General features: G+C 47.6%; 1 protein-coding gene across 1 annotated transcript; it reads right to left on the reverse strand.

Moving 5' to 3' along the window:
* Positions 1 to 21: 21 nt before the first annotated feature.
* On the reverse strand, positions 22 to 1,539 carry LOC123441677 (probable aspartic proteinase GIP2). The gene has a single exon (XM_045117982.1). The coding sequence runs from the start codon at positions 1,490 to 1,492 to the stop codon at positions 200 to 202; it is 1,293 nt and encodes a 430-aa protein (XP_044973917.1). The 5' UTR covers positions 1,493 to 1,539; the 3' UTR covers positions 22 to 199.
* Positions 1,540 to 15,452: the final 13,913 nt, after the last annotated feature.

Consider the following 15,452-nt stretch of genomic DNA (forward strand, 5'->3'; position numbering starts at 1 on the left):
TGGGCTTTGCTGGTCGATATGTACGCGCAGAAACAACGCTTGCTCTGACAGGAAAATCGTTCGATCTCCTGTTGATTATTCAAACAGCCAAAACAAAACCCAGGGGGAAACACACAAACAAATTTTGACTGCAATCTGAACAACGCAAGCACACATATCATCTTCTGCAATCCCATCCGGATGCCATTCCATTTGTTGTCTACCCAAGGCGGAAGTTGTTGCAGGTCGTCTGCCGGAACAGCAGGGAGGAGCTGAACCCGAGCCTCGCCCGCTGCAGATCGAACTCCAGCAGGTTGTCCTCCATCGTGTGCCCCCCGATCACCACCGACGTCCGCGGGGCCGCGCCGCCGTCCACCACGCCGAGGCAGAGCGCGCCGCCCTTGGCGGCCACCATCGAGTTGGCCCCGAACACCACCCACGACGCGGCCTCGTTCTGCAGCACCAGCTCCACCGTCGGCACGGCCGGGCCCACGCGGGTGCTCCCCACCTTGCTCCCGTCGTAGCACAGCTTGAACGGCGCCACGGCCCGCACCCGGGGGATCATGGCCGTCTCCGCCGCGAACGCGTCCGTGACCGCCTTGTGGATGGAGGTCTCCAGCACGGTGTAGGGCGCCACCGTGCTGAGCTTGGTGCCGCCGCCGCCCTGCTTGTCGATGGCCAGCAGCGAGGCGTTCAGCGGCACGGCGCGGCCGTTCACCTTGATGGCCGTCACGCCGATGAAGTACTCGTTCGACTTGTCCTTCTGGCCGGAGACGCCGGCGGTGCTCACGTTGTTGACGAGTAGCGGGGTGTAGGTGAGCGACTTGGAGAGGTCCACCCCGGGCTGGAACGCGTAGGGCGCGTCGCCGAAGACGACGACCCCGGCCGCGGAGGTCGACGTGAGGCAGAGCGCGAACTTGCGGGAGAAACGGAAGGTGGCGGCGAGCTGCGTCGGGAGCGCGAACCGGGCACGGCTGAGCGACGCCATGCCGGTGGCGCCGGCGGCGAGGCCGTCGGTCAGGAACGTGGCTCCGCACGTGAACAGAAACGCCGGCGCGGTGGCGAGCGGCCCCGGCGCCGGGCGGAAGGTGGTGGGCACCGACAGCACGTCGGTGATGAGGTTCCCGCCGGTGCTGACGCGCGTGACGGTGTTCTCCGGGAACCCGCTACAGGTGTCGTTCAGACACCCCGGGGACGGCTTGCCGACGCAGCTGGTGGCGCAGGCCACACTCTTCGCGAGGCGGCACAGCTTGGACGCGCACGGCACGCCCGCGTAGGACGAGGACACGTACCCGGCGTCGCAGTCCACCCAGAGCGAGGCGCCTCCAAGGTCGAGCACGGCCGTCACCGGGACCTGGGGCGTTCGCTGCCGGAAGCCCGTCAGGTACTGCCCCGTTGCGCTGTCCTTCCTCACCGGCAGCACCACGGCGCTCGGGTTGTTGCCGGCCGCGCGGCACGAGCACGCCGACAGGAGGAGGAGGAGGAGAGCGACGAGACGAGAGGAACGCGCCATGCTGAGGGCTGGCTGGCAGAGACGGCGACGTGAGTGAGACAGAGGAAGGGTGGCCTTTTATAGCACCGTTTGCGTGCCCTCGCTGATGGATGGGTGTCGGGGTCGTCATGAACAGGAGGACAGCGCGGCACGGAACGGGACGGGAGGGCGGGGAAGTGGCGGCTAGGCTTCGTGGCGAGACGCCGGAATGGACTTGGACTACGGCTAGTAGTAGTGGACCTGGAACTGTATTTGGTCGTGGTAGTTTCGTTGAACGAGCGTCCGGATTTCTCATTTGTTTATGGAAATTATGGGTGAAGATGAGATCCAGCATCCATGGCTGGGCAGGGAGTGAAGGGAGCTTGTCCCCATGTGCGCATTATCCTGACGCATCGACGTGCCACCAGTTCCCATTTGTCGCCTGTCTCTGCTAAGGACTACGTGCGGCTGGCGAGTGGCTTTCATGGAGAATGGCGCGTCCGTCGGTCGATCCGGCGAATTTACCGGCGAGCCGAGGAGGAAATGAAGTTAGCATGGGTGGGTGGGTGCGTGGGTGGGGTGGAAGCTCGGTTTACGAAGGTGGTGCAACGTGCGAGCAAAAAAGGGCTGGCATCCCAGGCAGCTCCAGCACGCGGGAGCGCGCGCGCGGCAGCTTTTGCTCGCGCACGCCGGCGATGCGATCGACGCCGGTGGTGAAAGAAAGAGTGGGCGGGCCACGGAAACGAATTGGACCAGGACCATACTGCTCGTGGTGGTCGTCGCCATCTCTGGCTCTGAAACCGCTGCTACCCGGCCGCTGTTTTCTTTTCTTTTCTTCTCGGCAGGAACGCGAAGCTTTTCTCACACATGTCTCAGCTCTCAAAGCCTAGGAGCAATTTCAACCGCGTCACACATTTCGTACGCCCATATTCATTTGGATCATCACGGACAAAATAAATGACCCAACATGTAATGTAAATTTAAATCGTGTCCGTCACATGCTCATGTTGATCCATTTCATGTTCAAATTTGGATCTGATTAGGGTCCTCGCGGACACGAACCCAATGTGTCCTGCGTCCTCACTGTGTCCGCCTCGGGTCCACCTCTCGCCGCACAACCATCACCCGTGATCGTATTAAACATGACCACCAACCTCGGACCTATCTGACAGTGGCTGAAAACTGTCGGTCGTCGTCCTTTTTAATCCAAACGTGCGGTAGGGCCGGCCTCGTCCATTTCTACTTTTCGACCCCATCTGGCCACACTTGCTCCCTCGTCCGTGACCAAAAACCCTAACCCTAGCCAGCCAGCACCACCGTCCGTCATGGGATTTATCAGCAAGGGCAAGGGCAAGCTCACCCCGACGCTAACGTATCTCATCGAGGAGGAGGCCAAGACGTGGGTGTATTCGGGGGCTAGACACCTGAGCGCAATCATGCTGCGAGAGTAGTCTTTTATTTTTGTTGTTCAGTCGATGGACGAGGATGTAAGGCCGGTTCCATGTACTCTAAACTCTCCTCCTTAATTTATTAATGAGGCAAATATTTTGGCTCTCTTTTAAAAGAACTTTTGAAACTTAGATAAAACTGGGATGTGAGAGGATTGAACGGGATACAATAGCTCAAGCTTGGGGATGCCCAAACCTCCCCAAGTAAATATTACGTGAAGTGTCAAGCATTTAAGCTTGGAGATGCTAGGCATCCCACCTCTTTTCGTCAACAATTATCGGTAAGCTAATGTTTATCCTAAGTTTTCATTCATTCACATGTGGTATTCTTGGAACATATTGTGTTTATTATTCCCTTTTATTTTATGCACCACGCTGGTATGAGATAATCCTTGGTTGATATATAGAATGCTTCATGTGCTTCACTTATTTATAGAATCCTTGGTTGATTTATAATGTTCCGTGTGCTTCATTTATGTATTTTGAGCTTGGATACTGAACTTTCTATATTCATTGAAGAATGCTCTATGAACTCCACTTATAGCTTTTTCAGAGTAGTTTGATGATCACTCTTGTTCTTCACTTATATCCTAAGAGAAAATGTTGAATGGATTGAATGACATACAATGTGAAATTATATATGCTTCATATGCTGTTGGAAATATGCCCTAGAGGCAATAATAAATTAGTTACTATTATATTTCCTTGTTCATAATAATCGTTTATTATCCATGCTAGAATTGTATTGATTGGAAACTCAAATACATGTGTGGATACATAGACAACACATTGTCCCTAGTGAGCCTCTAGTTGACTAGTTCGTTGATCAAAGATGGTCAAGGTTTCCTGGCCATAAGCAAGTGTTGTCGCTTGATAACGGGGTCACATCATTAGGAGATTCATGTGATGGACAAGACCCAAATTATAAACGTAGCATGTGATCGTGTTATTTTGTTGCTATTGTTTTCTGCATGTCAAGTATTCATTCCTATGACCATGAGATCATGTAACTTACCGGCACCGGAGGAATACCTTGTGTGTATCAAACGTCGCAAACGTCACTCGGTGACTATAAAGGTGCTCTACAAGTATCTCCGAAGGTGTCCGTTGAGTTAGCATGGATCAAGACTGGGATTTGTCACTCCGTGTGACGGAGAGGTATCTCGGAGCCCACTCGGTAATACAACATCACATATAAGCCTTGCAAGCAATGTGACTCAAGTGTGAGTCACGGAGATCTTGTATTACGGAACGAGTAAAGAGACTTGCCGGTAATGAGATTGAAATAGGTATAGGGATACTGACGATCAAATCTCGGGCAAGTAACATACCGAAGGACAAAGGGAATGTTATACGGGATTATATGAATCCTTGGCACAGAGGTTCAACCGATAAGATCTTCGTAGAATATGTAGGATCCAATATGGGCATCCAGGTCCCGCTATTGGATATTGACCGAGGAGTGTCTCGGGTCATGTCTACATAGTTCTCGAACCCGCAGGGTCTGCACACTTAAGGTTCGATGGTGTTTTAGTATAGTTGAGTTATATGTGTTGGTGACCGAAGGTTGTTCGGAGTCCTGGACGAGATCACAAACGTCACGAGGGTTTCCGGAATGATCCGGAAACGAAGATTGATATATAGGAAGTTGGTGCTCGGATTCCGGAAAGTTTTCACGCATTGCCGGCAGTGTACGTGGAGTGACGAATGGGTTCCGGGGGCCCACTGGGTGGTCCCACCATGCCCCAAGGGGTCCACGTGGGTTTATTGGATATACAATAAGGTATAATGGACTGACAAAGTCATCCAAGGAAATCCCATGAGGAAAAGTGGAAAATCCAAAAGAGGTGGGAAAATAAGGAAGGAGTCCTAATCCAAGTGGGATTGGAGAAGGACTCCTCCCTCTCTCCCACTTCAGCCGACCCAAGGAGGACTCCTTGGTGCGCCAAGGCTACCTAGGGCTGCCTCTCCCCTCCTCCTATATATACTAGAGGTTTAGGGCTTTTGAGACACAACTTTGCCACGTGCAACTCAAACCTACACCTCGTAGTTCTTCCTCTAGATTAGATTTTTGCGGAGCTCGGGCAAAGCCCTGCAGGAATAGTTCATCACCAACACCGGCGCGGCGTCATGCTGTCGGAGAACTCATCTACTTCTCCGTCTCTCTTGCTGGATGAAGGAGGCCGAGATCGTCATCGAGCTATACGTGTGCTGAACGTGGAGGTGTTGTCCGTTCGACGCTAGATCGGGACGGATCGTGGGTCGGATCACGAGACGGTTCATGGGACAGATCGAGGGACGGTTCGTGGGACGTGAAGACGTTCCACTACATCAACCGCGTTTCTTAACGCTTCCCGTTTTGCGATCTACAAGGGTACGTAGATCTAATCTTCACTCGTAGATGGACATCACCATGATAGGTCTTCGTGTGCGTAGGAATTTTTTTGTTTCCCATGCAACGTTCCCCAACATATGCTTGTCCCATGGGGAGTAGTGACTTCAATACTAAGAGTATAAGCAATAAAATTTATTGAAGGTTAGCACACATAGCATTGTTCACTTGAACTATTCATGAAAGAATACTGAAGGAAGAAATATTTCACATATAAATATACTATCTTGGACATCTTCTATGATTCTGAGCCCTCGTTAATTATTTTCAAACTTGATCAAGTAGGTGACGTTGGACAAGAAAGACTACATGATGGTTGTGTTTGCTTATATTCAAATAAAAATTATATTGTAATGGATCCTCTAACATCTGGTACTTGTTTTAGATCTTTTGCTAGCCCAAAAATTCGCACTAAATGTAGATACTGCTTGTGCAGCCATAACCCTTAAACTCAGTTTCTTGCCATGAGAGACCATCATATCTACTTATGGATTGAATAAGATCCTTCAAGTAAGTTTTCATTGGTGCACAAAGCAATAAAAATTGCTCCTAAACATGTATGATCATTTATTATAAGGGAAAACAAGCTTTATACGATCTTGTGACGACAAAGAAATAAAAGCGACGGACTGCATAATAAAGTTTGATATCACAAGGGCCACTATAAAGTGATGTTCCTTTTCATTAAGAGATTGCACATCCAAAAATTAAAAATGCATGACAATCTATGCTTCCCTTTGTGAAAGTCCTATCTTCTAATTTTATGTATTTACTTTTTTTTACATTTAGTTTTATGCAAGAGTAAATAATGTTCATCCCTATTCCAATCTATTAATTCTTTAGTTGGCAAGCATCATGTGGTGGGGAAAGATCCAGGCACATATATCTAGTAGGATATATGTGATCATGATTCATTATTGTTAACATTATTCCTGAGATAAATAAGTGTTGGGGAACGTCGCATGGGAAACAAAAAATTTCCTACGCGCACGAAGACCTATCATGGTGATGTTCATCTACGAGAGGGGATGAGTGATCTACATACCCTTGTAGACCGTACAGCAGAAGTGTTAGAGAACGCGGTTGATGTAGTGGAACGTCCTCACGTCCCTCGATCCGCCCCGCGAACAATCCCGCGATCAGTCCCACGATCTAGTACCGAACGGACGGCACCTCCGCGTTCAGCACACGTACAGCTCGACGATGATCTCGGCCTTCTTGATCCAGCAAGAGAGACGGAGAGGTAGAAGAGTTCTCCGGCAGCGTGACGGCGCTCCGGAGGTTGGTGATGACCTTGTCTCAGCAGGGCTCCGCCCGAGCTCCGCAGAAACGCGATCTAGAGGAAAAACCGTGGAGGTATGTGATCGGGCTGCCGTGGAAAAGTCGTCTCAAATCAGCCCTAAAACCTCCGTATATATAGGTGGGAGGGAGGGGGCCTTCCCTTGGGGCTCAAGGAGCCCCAAGGGGGTCAGCCGAGTCCAAGGGGGAGGACTCTCCCCCCCCCCCAAACCGAGTTGGACTAGGTTTGGTGGGAGGGAGTCCCCCTTCCTTCCCACCTCCTCCTTTTTTTTTCTTTCTCTCTTGATTTTCTTCTCCTTGGCGCATAGGGCACTTGTGGGCTGTCCCACCAGCCCACTAAGGGCTGGTGTGGCTCCCCCAAGGCCTATGGGCTTCCCCGGGGTGAACTCCCGGAACCCATTCGTCATTCCCGGTACATTCCCGGTAACTCCGAAAACCTTCCGGTAATCAAATGAGGTCATCCTATATATCAATCTTCGTTTCCGGACCATTCCGGAAACCCTCGTGACGTCCGTGATCTCATCCAGGACTCCGAACAACATTCGGTAACCAACCATATAACTCAAATACGCATAAAACAACGTCGAACCTTAAGTGTGCAGACCCTGCGGGTTCGAGAACTATGTAGACATGACCCGAGAGACTCCTCGGTCAATATCCAATAGCGGGACCTGGATGCCCATATTGGATCCTACATATTCTACGAAGATCTTATCGTTTGAACCTTAGTGCCAAGGATTCGTATAATCCCGTATGTCATTCCCTTTGTCCTTCGGTATGTTACTTGCCCGAGATTCGATCGTCAGTATCCGCATACCTATTTCAATCTCGTTTACCGGCAAGTCTCTTTACTCGTTCCGTAATACAAGATCCCGCAACTTACACTAAGTTACATTGCTTGCAAGGCTTGTGTGTGATGTTGTATTACCGAGTGGGCCCCGAGATACCTCTCCATCACACGGAGTGACAAATCCCAGTCTTGATCCATACTAACTCAACTAACACCTTCGGAGATACCTGTAGAGCATCTTTATAGTCACCCAGTTACGTTGCGACGTTTGATACACACAAAGCATTCCTCCGGTGTCAGTGAGTTATATGATCTCATGGTCATAGGAATAAATACTTGACACGCAGAAAACAGTAGCAACAAAATGACACGATCAACATGCTACGTCTATTAGTTTGGGTCTAGTCCATCACGTGATTCTCCTAATGACGTGATCCAGTTATCAAGCAACAACACCTTGTTCATAATCAGAAGACACTTACTATCATTGATCAACTGGCTAGCCAACTAGAGGCATGCTAGGGACGGTGTTTTGTCTATGTATCCACACATGTAAATGAGTCTTCATTCAATACAATTATAGCATGGATAATAAACTATTATCTTGATACAGGAATTATAATAATAACTATATTTATTATTGCCTCTAGGGAAAGATCCAGGCACATATATCTAGTAGGATATATGTGATCATGATTCATTATTGTTAACATTATCCCTGAGATAAATAAGTTGGGAGGCAGAACATTAAGCCCCTACATTCCTATGTGTTTGATTGAAACCGCTTGTTTTAAAAATATGTTTTGATTGTCAGCAATCATGGAAGACTGAATGATAGCTGAGTATGTGGAATTTTATAAATCAAAGCTCTTGCATAGACCCTTCCTAAAAATAAGATAAATTGTAATTGTTTGATGACTGAAAACATAGTTTGCTAGTTTTCAAGAAAGTTTATGTTCTAAACTTTAACATGTGAATAGCTTGTTACTTGATCATCATAAGTTCTATGAGAAAAGAGTTGTTCTTTTATGATGCTAGAAAAAGTGATTGGAAGTAACATTGATCAAACTTATATACTATCCTAGCATTCACACTTGATAAATTATTGTTTTTATCATTACCTAATCGAGGACGAGTAGGAATTAAGCTTCGCATGCTGATACGTATCCAATGTATCGATAATTTATGAAATATTCATGCCAATATTCTACAACTTTTATATACTTTTGCCAAACATTTTACATTATTTTTGTGACTAACTTACTTATCGAGTGCCCAGTGCTAGTTCTTGTTTTTTTGTGTTTGTTGTTTCACAGAAAATGCATGTCAAACAAAATCCAAACGCGATAAAAATTTATATATTTTTTTGGAATAAATGTGATTTTTGGGAAGAAAAATCAACACAATACGGTGAACGAGCGCCCCACAAGCTAACAGGGCGCAAATAGGGGGTGGCCCCTCCCTCATAGCTTGTGGCCACACCTTAAGTCGGTTAGGTCCCTTCTTTCTCCACAAGAAACATATTTTCCACATAAAATCCCCACAAAATTTCAGCCTGATACGTCTCCAACGTATCTATAATTTTTGATGGTTCCATGTTATTATCTTGTCAAACTTTGGATGTTTTGTATGCATTATATATATATTTTTTGGGACTAACTTACTAACTCAGTGCCAAGTGCCAGTTCGTGTTTTCTATGTTTTTGACCTTTTTCAGAGGAGAATATCAAACGAAGTCCAAACGGAATAAAACCTCCGAAAAGATTTTTTCCGGAACAGAAGATACGCAAGAAGCTTGAGAACCAAGGCAAAGGGTCCCGGGGGAGGCCACAAGCCCCCTAGTCGTAGCCTGGGGGGCGCCTAGCAGGCTTGTGGGCCCCCCGTGGATCCTTTGCCCTACTTCTTCCACCTATAAATCCCCGAAAAAACTGAAACCACGGGAGAGAGCCATGAAAATACTTTTCCGCCGCCGCAAGCTTCTGTCTCTGCAAGATCCCATCTGGGGCACGTTCTGGTGCCCTGCCGGAGGGGGGATTCGGACACGGAGGGCTTCTTCCTCAACACCATTGCCTCTCCAATGATCCGTGAGTAGTTTACCACAGACCTTCGGGTCCATAACTAGTAGCTAGATGGCTTCTTCTCTCTCTTGGATCTTCAATACAAAGTTCTCCATGATCTTCATGGAGATCTATTTGATGTAACCTTCTTTTGCGGTGTGTTTGTCCAGATCCGATGAATTGTGGATTTATGATCAGATTATCTATGAATCTTATTTGAGTTTCCTCGGATCTCTTATATGCACGATTTCATATCGTTGTAATTCTCTTCGAGTTGTGGGTTTCGTTTGGCCAACTTGATCTACAGTTCTTGCAATGGGAGAAGTGCTTGGTTTTGGGTTCATACCGTGCGGTGTCCTCACCCAGTGACAGAAGGGGTAGCGAGGCACGCATCGTGTTGTTGCCATCAAGGGTAAAAGAGATGGGGTTTATATCTATTGCATGAATTTATCCCTCTACATCATGTCATCTTGCTTAAGGCGTTACTCTGTTTGTTATGAACTCAATACACTAGATGCATGCTGGATAGCGGTCGATGTGTGGAGTAATAGTAGTAGATGCAGAAAGTATCGGTCTACTTGTCTCGGACGTGATGCCTATATGTATGATCATTGCCTTAGATATCGTCATGACTTTGCGCGATTCTATCAATTGCTCGACAGTAATTCGTTCACCCACCGTAATATTTGCTATCATGAGAGAAGCCTCTAGTGAACACTATGGCCCCCCGGTCTACTTCACATCATTTTTCAGCCCTACACTTTTACTTTGTTGCACTTTCCACCTTCAGATCTCACCTTGTAATCAATCATGAAGGGATTGACAACCCCTTTGTAGCGTTGGGTGCAAGTTTGCTGTTTTTGCGCAGGTACTTTGGAGACTTGGCTTGATACTCCTACTGGATTGATACCTTGGTTCTCAAACTGAGGGAAATACTTACTACTACTGTGCTACATCACCCTTTCCTCTTCAAGGGAAAAACCAACGCGAGCACAAGAGGTAGCACAGCCCAATCGGATTTACAGATCTTTGGATACTTAAGAAACGGTGAAGAGCCAGAAAATGGAGCGAAAAGAGAAGAGAAACAGAGAGAGAGAGAGAGAGATCCAATCTCGGAGGTGCTCTCGCCTCTCCACGAGCCATGGAGGCCAAGGAACAGAGGGGAGAACATCTCCACATCTAGGGAGAGGCCATGGAGGAGGAAGCGTAAGGGGGGAGAGACTTTTCCCTTTCTTCCGATGGCACAAGAGTGCCACCGGGGGAACCATCGTCGCAATGATCGTCTTCATTAACATTACTGTCTTCATCATCTTCCTCATCTCTTTTCAGCAGTCCACTCTCCCGCACCCCGCTATAATCCCCTACTTGAACATGGTGTTTCACGCCATATATTATTAATTAATGATGTGTTGCCATCCTATGATGTTTGAGTAGATTTATGTTGTCCTTTGGTTTGATTGATGATCTTGATTGGTTTGAGTGTATTTTTTATTTTGGTTCTGTCCTATGGTGCCCACTGTGTCGTGCACACGTGAGGGATTCTCACTGTAGGGTGTTGCAATACGTTCATGCTTTGCTTTTAATGGGTGGCTAGAGTGACAGAAGCTTACACCCGAGTAAGGGGATTGTTGCGTGTGGGAGTAAAGGGGACTTGATGTTTAATGTTATGGTTGGGTTTACCTTAATGGTTTCTAGTAGTTGTGGATGCTTTCTAGAGGTCCAATCATAAGTTCATATGATTCAAGTACGGAAATTATGTTAGCTCATGCATCTCCCTCATATAAAATTGCAACAATGATTACCAATCTTGTTATCAATCGCCTATGATGATTCTGCACACCATATGTAACTCCCAAGATGTGATCCTATCCTTCTTTTGGCACGAGGGCCTCGACAGGGATAGAAGCGCATCTCGTCATTTCGCAAGAATGGATATCGTTACAAGTACATGTAAAGAAGAGATGAGTGTATGGAATTGGCTTACACTCGTGACAAGCTAATCATGATCATCTCAATACAAACATACATTCAATCACCATTCAGAAGAGCACGGTCCGACTATGGACAAAATCAAACGAATAAAACGACGTTCATCCTTGCTATCCTAGGCCGTCGGCCTCGAACCATCCTTGATCAATGAAGAATAAGAAGGAACTCCAAATAGAACAATCATCGAGCTCACGTCAAAGTATCACTTTACATGTACCTGCAATAGTTGTTGTAGTAATATGTGAGCCACATGGACTTAGCAATCTCATTTCCAAAGGTATCAAGCCTAGCAAAGCTTAATGGGTGAGGTATGATTAACTGGTGAGGTTGCAGGAAGCACTAAGCATTTATTTGAGTGGCTAACTTACGACTACAAGAATAAGAGGGGGTGATCTACGCATAAATGAATGTGAACTAATAACAATCAAGAAATGATCCTAAACACCTACTTACGAGTCAAGCATAACCCCACCGTGTCCTCTCTCGGATTCAGACCTCACAAAGAGACAACCATGGATACGCAAATATTTGGCATATTTTAATAGAGATTACTTTAAGTTTGCTATGACCGGGTGTTAAACAAAGTTTCCAAGTTTCCAAGTTACCACATAACTGCGGGCACGGCTCTCACAAAGATTTAACCCTACAGGGGTGATCCAACTAGTCCATCACAAACTACCACAAGCTACGTGGAAAACCTCAACCATGAAAAACCCGTAGTCTTCTCGGTTTCCCGGTGGAAAACATCAACCTCGAGATAGCCCAAAGTATCCTCGGAATGTCGTGCACAAGACATTCGAGAAGGCCAAAACAAATCCAGCAAGGCCACCCGAGGTGCCGACGATCCCGATAGGAGCCGCATATCTCATTCTCACGGGACAATCGGATGAGCACAGCGTACAGTGGCCTCATAGAAACTTCCGAGTTGCCCCGGGTTGGCCGCGCACACGACTCTAATTTGGAGCAACACTCATGAGGAGCACTGTCCCGAGGGTTGATTAATTATCCGTGGTCGCCGGCGGGTGATGTGGTTGTACATTAGGGTTAGCCCCACGAACCTGCATCATAGGGCCCACCTAAGACCCCACATGGACATCAATGTACCCAAATCTACCGGTGCAGTCAGGGTCTCACTTGGACAAACATGCTCTCACTAGATTTGCACAAGGCCACTCGAATCGTCTTCTACTAGTAGGACATTCCCCGACACTCATACTAGAGTGAGGCATGGACAATGAAGAGACTACAACAACTACAGACTTAAACTACCACATGAAGTGGAGTGAAGACGATCGTTACCACTAACGTCGTAGTTAGAGTTACTGTTACTTGTAACTTTTGTAGTTATTAGCATTAACCCACCCTTGTATGGCGCTCCACCGGTCGTGGCGCACTCTATATAAGCCACACCCGAGCTCCTGAACAAGGGTTGAGCATTCTGCAATCTTACATCCCCCATAAACAAACACTAGCCTCCGGGCTCAAGACGTAGGGTCGTTATCACTCCCGAGTGGGGCCCGAACTCTTACATCCGAGTGTATCCACTGCACCATATATAGGCCCCGCCCCTCATTTGTACCCCTGGTACTATTGTTAGGATTTTTCCCACGACAGTTGGCGCCCACCATGGGGTTGTGCGTTTAGCAAATCCGGCGCGGTTGGAGTTTTTATCTTCTTTGTCATCATGGGAACACTCGGAAGTGAGATCCTCTTCGGTTCCCTCAGCTTCGTCGTCGACGACTCAACATGGTGTATGAGGCGCCACCCGACATCAATGCCCTTCCCGCTCGAGGTACGCCGCACTTTAGCATGGTTGTGCATGGGGTCTTGATCCAACAGCCATCGGTACTATATCAATCGGTTCCCCCACGTCCTGTTGCGGTTCGTTGCAAGCGCTCCGGGCACTCACGACTACAGCGGTGGATCAAACATGTGGTGGCCCATAAGGCCACATCAGGGAAGGTGGCTATGCTTTATTTGGACGAGCCCACCATCAGCCTCTTCCCTTCGTGGGCGACGGATCGTTCGACGATTCGTACTGCGAAAGCAACGGTGACGCTGCGGAGATCTTGATGGCCGACACAGCCAGGGCAGGAGCCCCTAGTTTTGCTATGGAGAACTCTCATGGATACAATGGCGGCGAGCGTCGCTATGGAGACAACAACCATCACGTCCCTCAGCAGCTCACGGAGCACTAGCGGGAAGAACTTCGGCTGAGGAGTGATCAAGCTCTTCGTACTCCCATAATTAGGAACACCTCGGAGGAAATAGAATGGGAGAACGCGTGCGAGACTAATCTAGCCAAGCGCGAGTGACTCGAGCGGCTTCAGCACTCACTTGACGCCCGAACCACAAGGGACCAGCCCATTTTTAGTCTCAACCGTCGGCAGTTGTTTCCGAATGATCACACGTGTAACATTAAGGTGATGCGGACACCTTTGCAGAACATGGCCGCGGCCACTCGGATTGCTGATTCCATTCATCCGAGTGATTCTGCACCTGGGGAAGGCATTTGGCAGATCTAGACTCTATTGAAGACTGTCTTGCAGCAAAACTCCGTGGTATGGCAATCACGGTATTGCATCCACAGCAGGTCCGTCCAAGAGGATACGACGCAGTCGGGTCACATCCCTCATGCACACGAAAGATGCCAAAGATCTCCTCCTCCCCCAAGAGGCCCGCACGGGGATCAGAGCCATGATTATCGGGTTCATGGCAGGACACCTCCTTCGAGGAGTGGTTCACTCGGACATGTAAGTGCATCTAGTGCCCCTTAGTGATTTTGGTGGTTTGAAGACTTATAGGTTAAGTATCTAATGTGTTCATGAGTGTACACGGGATCTATAAGTCACTGAGGAGTTTGAAATATTTGATGAATATCGACCCCTAAAAATGTATATCTTTGGTTGAAGAAATTGGTCTGAAGCTGAAGAATTGAATCGCGAAGAATCTGCTATGAAATTGATATTCCTCATGAAGATATTGAAATTGAGGAATTCGGTGTGTCCTGAAGAAAATCATTTTGAAGACTTTGAAGCATGAAGATTTACACTTTCTGTTTTGTTTTCTTCACACTTGAGTAATAGGAACACCGTACTGTTAAAGGGGGTCGAAGTTACACTTTGGAATGAATTTCCTTATGATGCTCAACCCAAGCCTAATCCTACCAAAAGCCTCAAGTGAGGAATACGAGTGACATGAGGACTCCCACAGTTGAGGGTTCCGACCGTTTCGATAGCCACGCCACATCATTGGTCTTATCCACACCAACGGTCATATTATTTACGAGCATTAGTGTCAAATCATGTCGGGATGCTCCCAGGCCATAAATAGCCGCCCCCCCCCACAACCATTAGCTGGTTGGCTGCTCCGTTAGAAACTCACACTTGTCATAAGAGCAACCCAATTCCTCAGAGTCTTCGAGAGGAATTCATCAGTGAGGAAATACCCCAAACACTTAACCACAAACCTAGAACCAAGTGATTGAGCATCACTGAAGAAGTTGTTCCTGTGTGGGACTGAAGCCTTTTACCTTTGAGGACTGTGCATCCTCCAGACAGTTAGGCGTCATGATCTAGAGCAATCCAGCAGTCAATTGTGGATCGCCGGGTGACCAAGTTTGTGAGGGTTTGGAAGTCTGCCCTGAAGACTTAGCACGAGTGTTGGGCGAGGACTGTGTATTCTTAGCCCAAGGAGAATACGGTAGGGACTGTGTGTCCCGGGACTGTGTGTCCTTTGGTTTCAATACCAAGCCGCTCCAAACCAGATGTACAACTGTCACAGCAGTTGGAACTGGGTCATCAACTACTGTCTTCGCTGTGAAACAGGTTCTAATTCCTCAACTCTTTACATTCCTCAGATTATGTGTTGATGACTTTCACTGTTACTGTTTGAAGAATTTGCTGAAGACTTTCTCTGAAATTCCTCAACTCCAAATTCTTCACGCTAGTTAATCCTCATCTGTTTTTTGCGTGCCTCCTCACTGTGCAATCTGTTTTCACATTCCTCATGCTGAAAAACTGCTATT

This window comes from Hordeum vulgare, chromosome 1H (assembly GCF_904849725.1).
Source record: "Hordeum vulgare subsp. vulgare chromosome 1H, MorexV3_pseudomolecules_assembly, whole genome shotgun sequence".
Lineage (NCBI taxonomy): Eukaryota > Viridiplantae > Streptophyta > Magnoliopsida > Poales > Poaceae > Hordeum > Hordeum vulgare.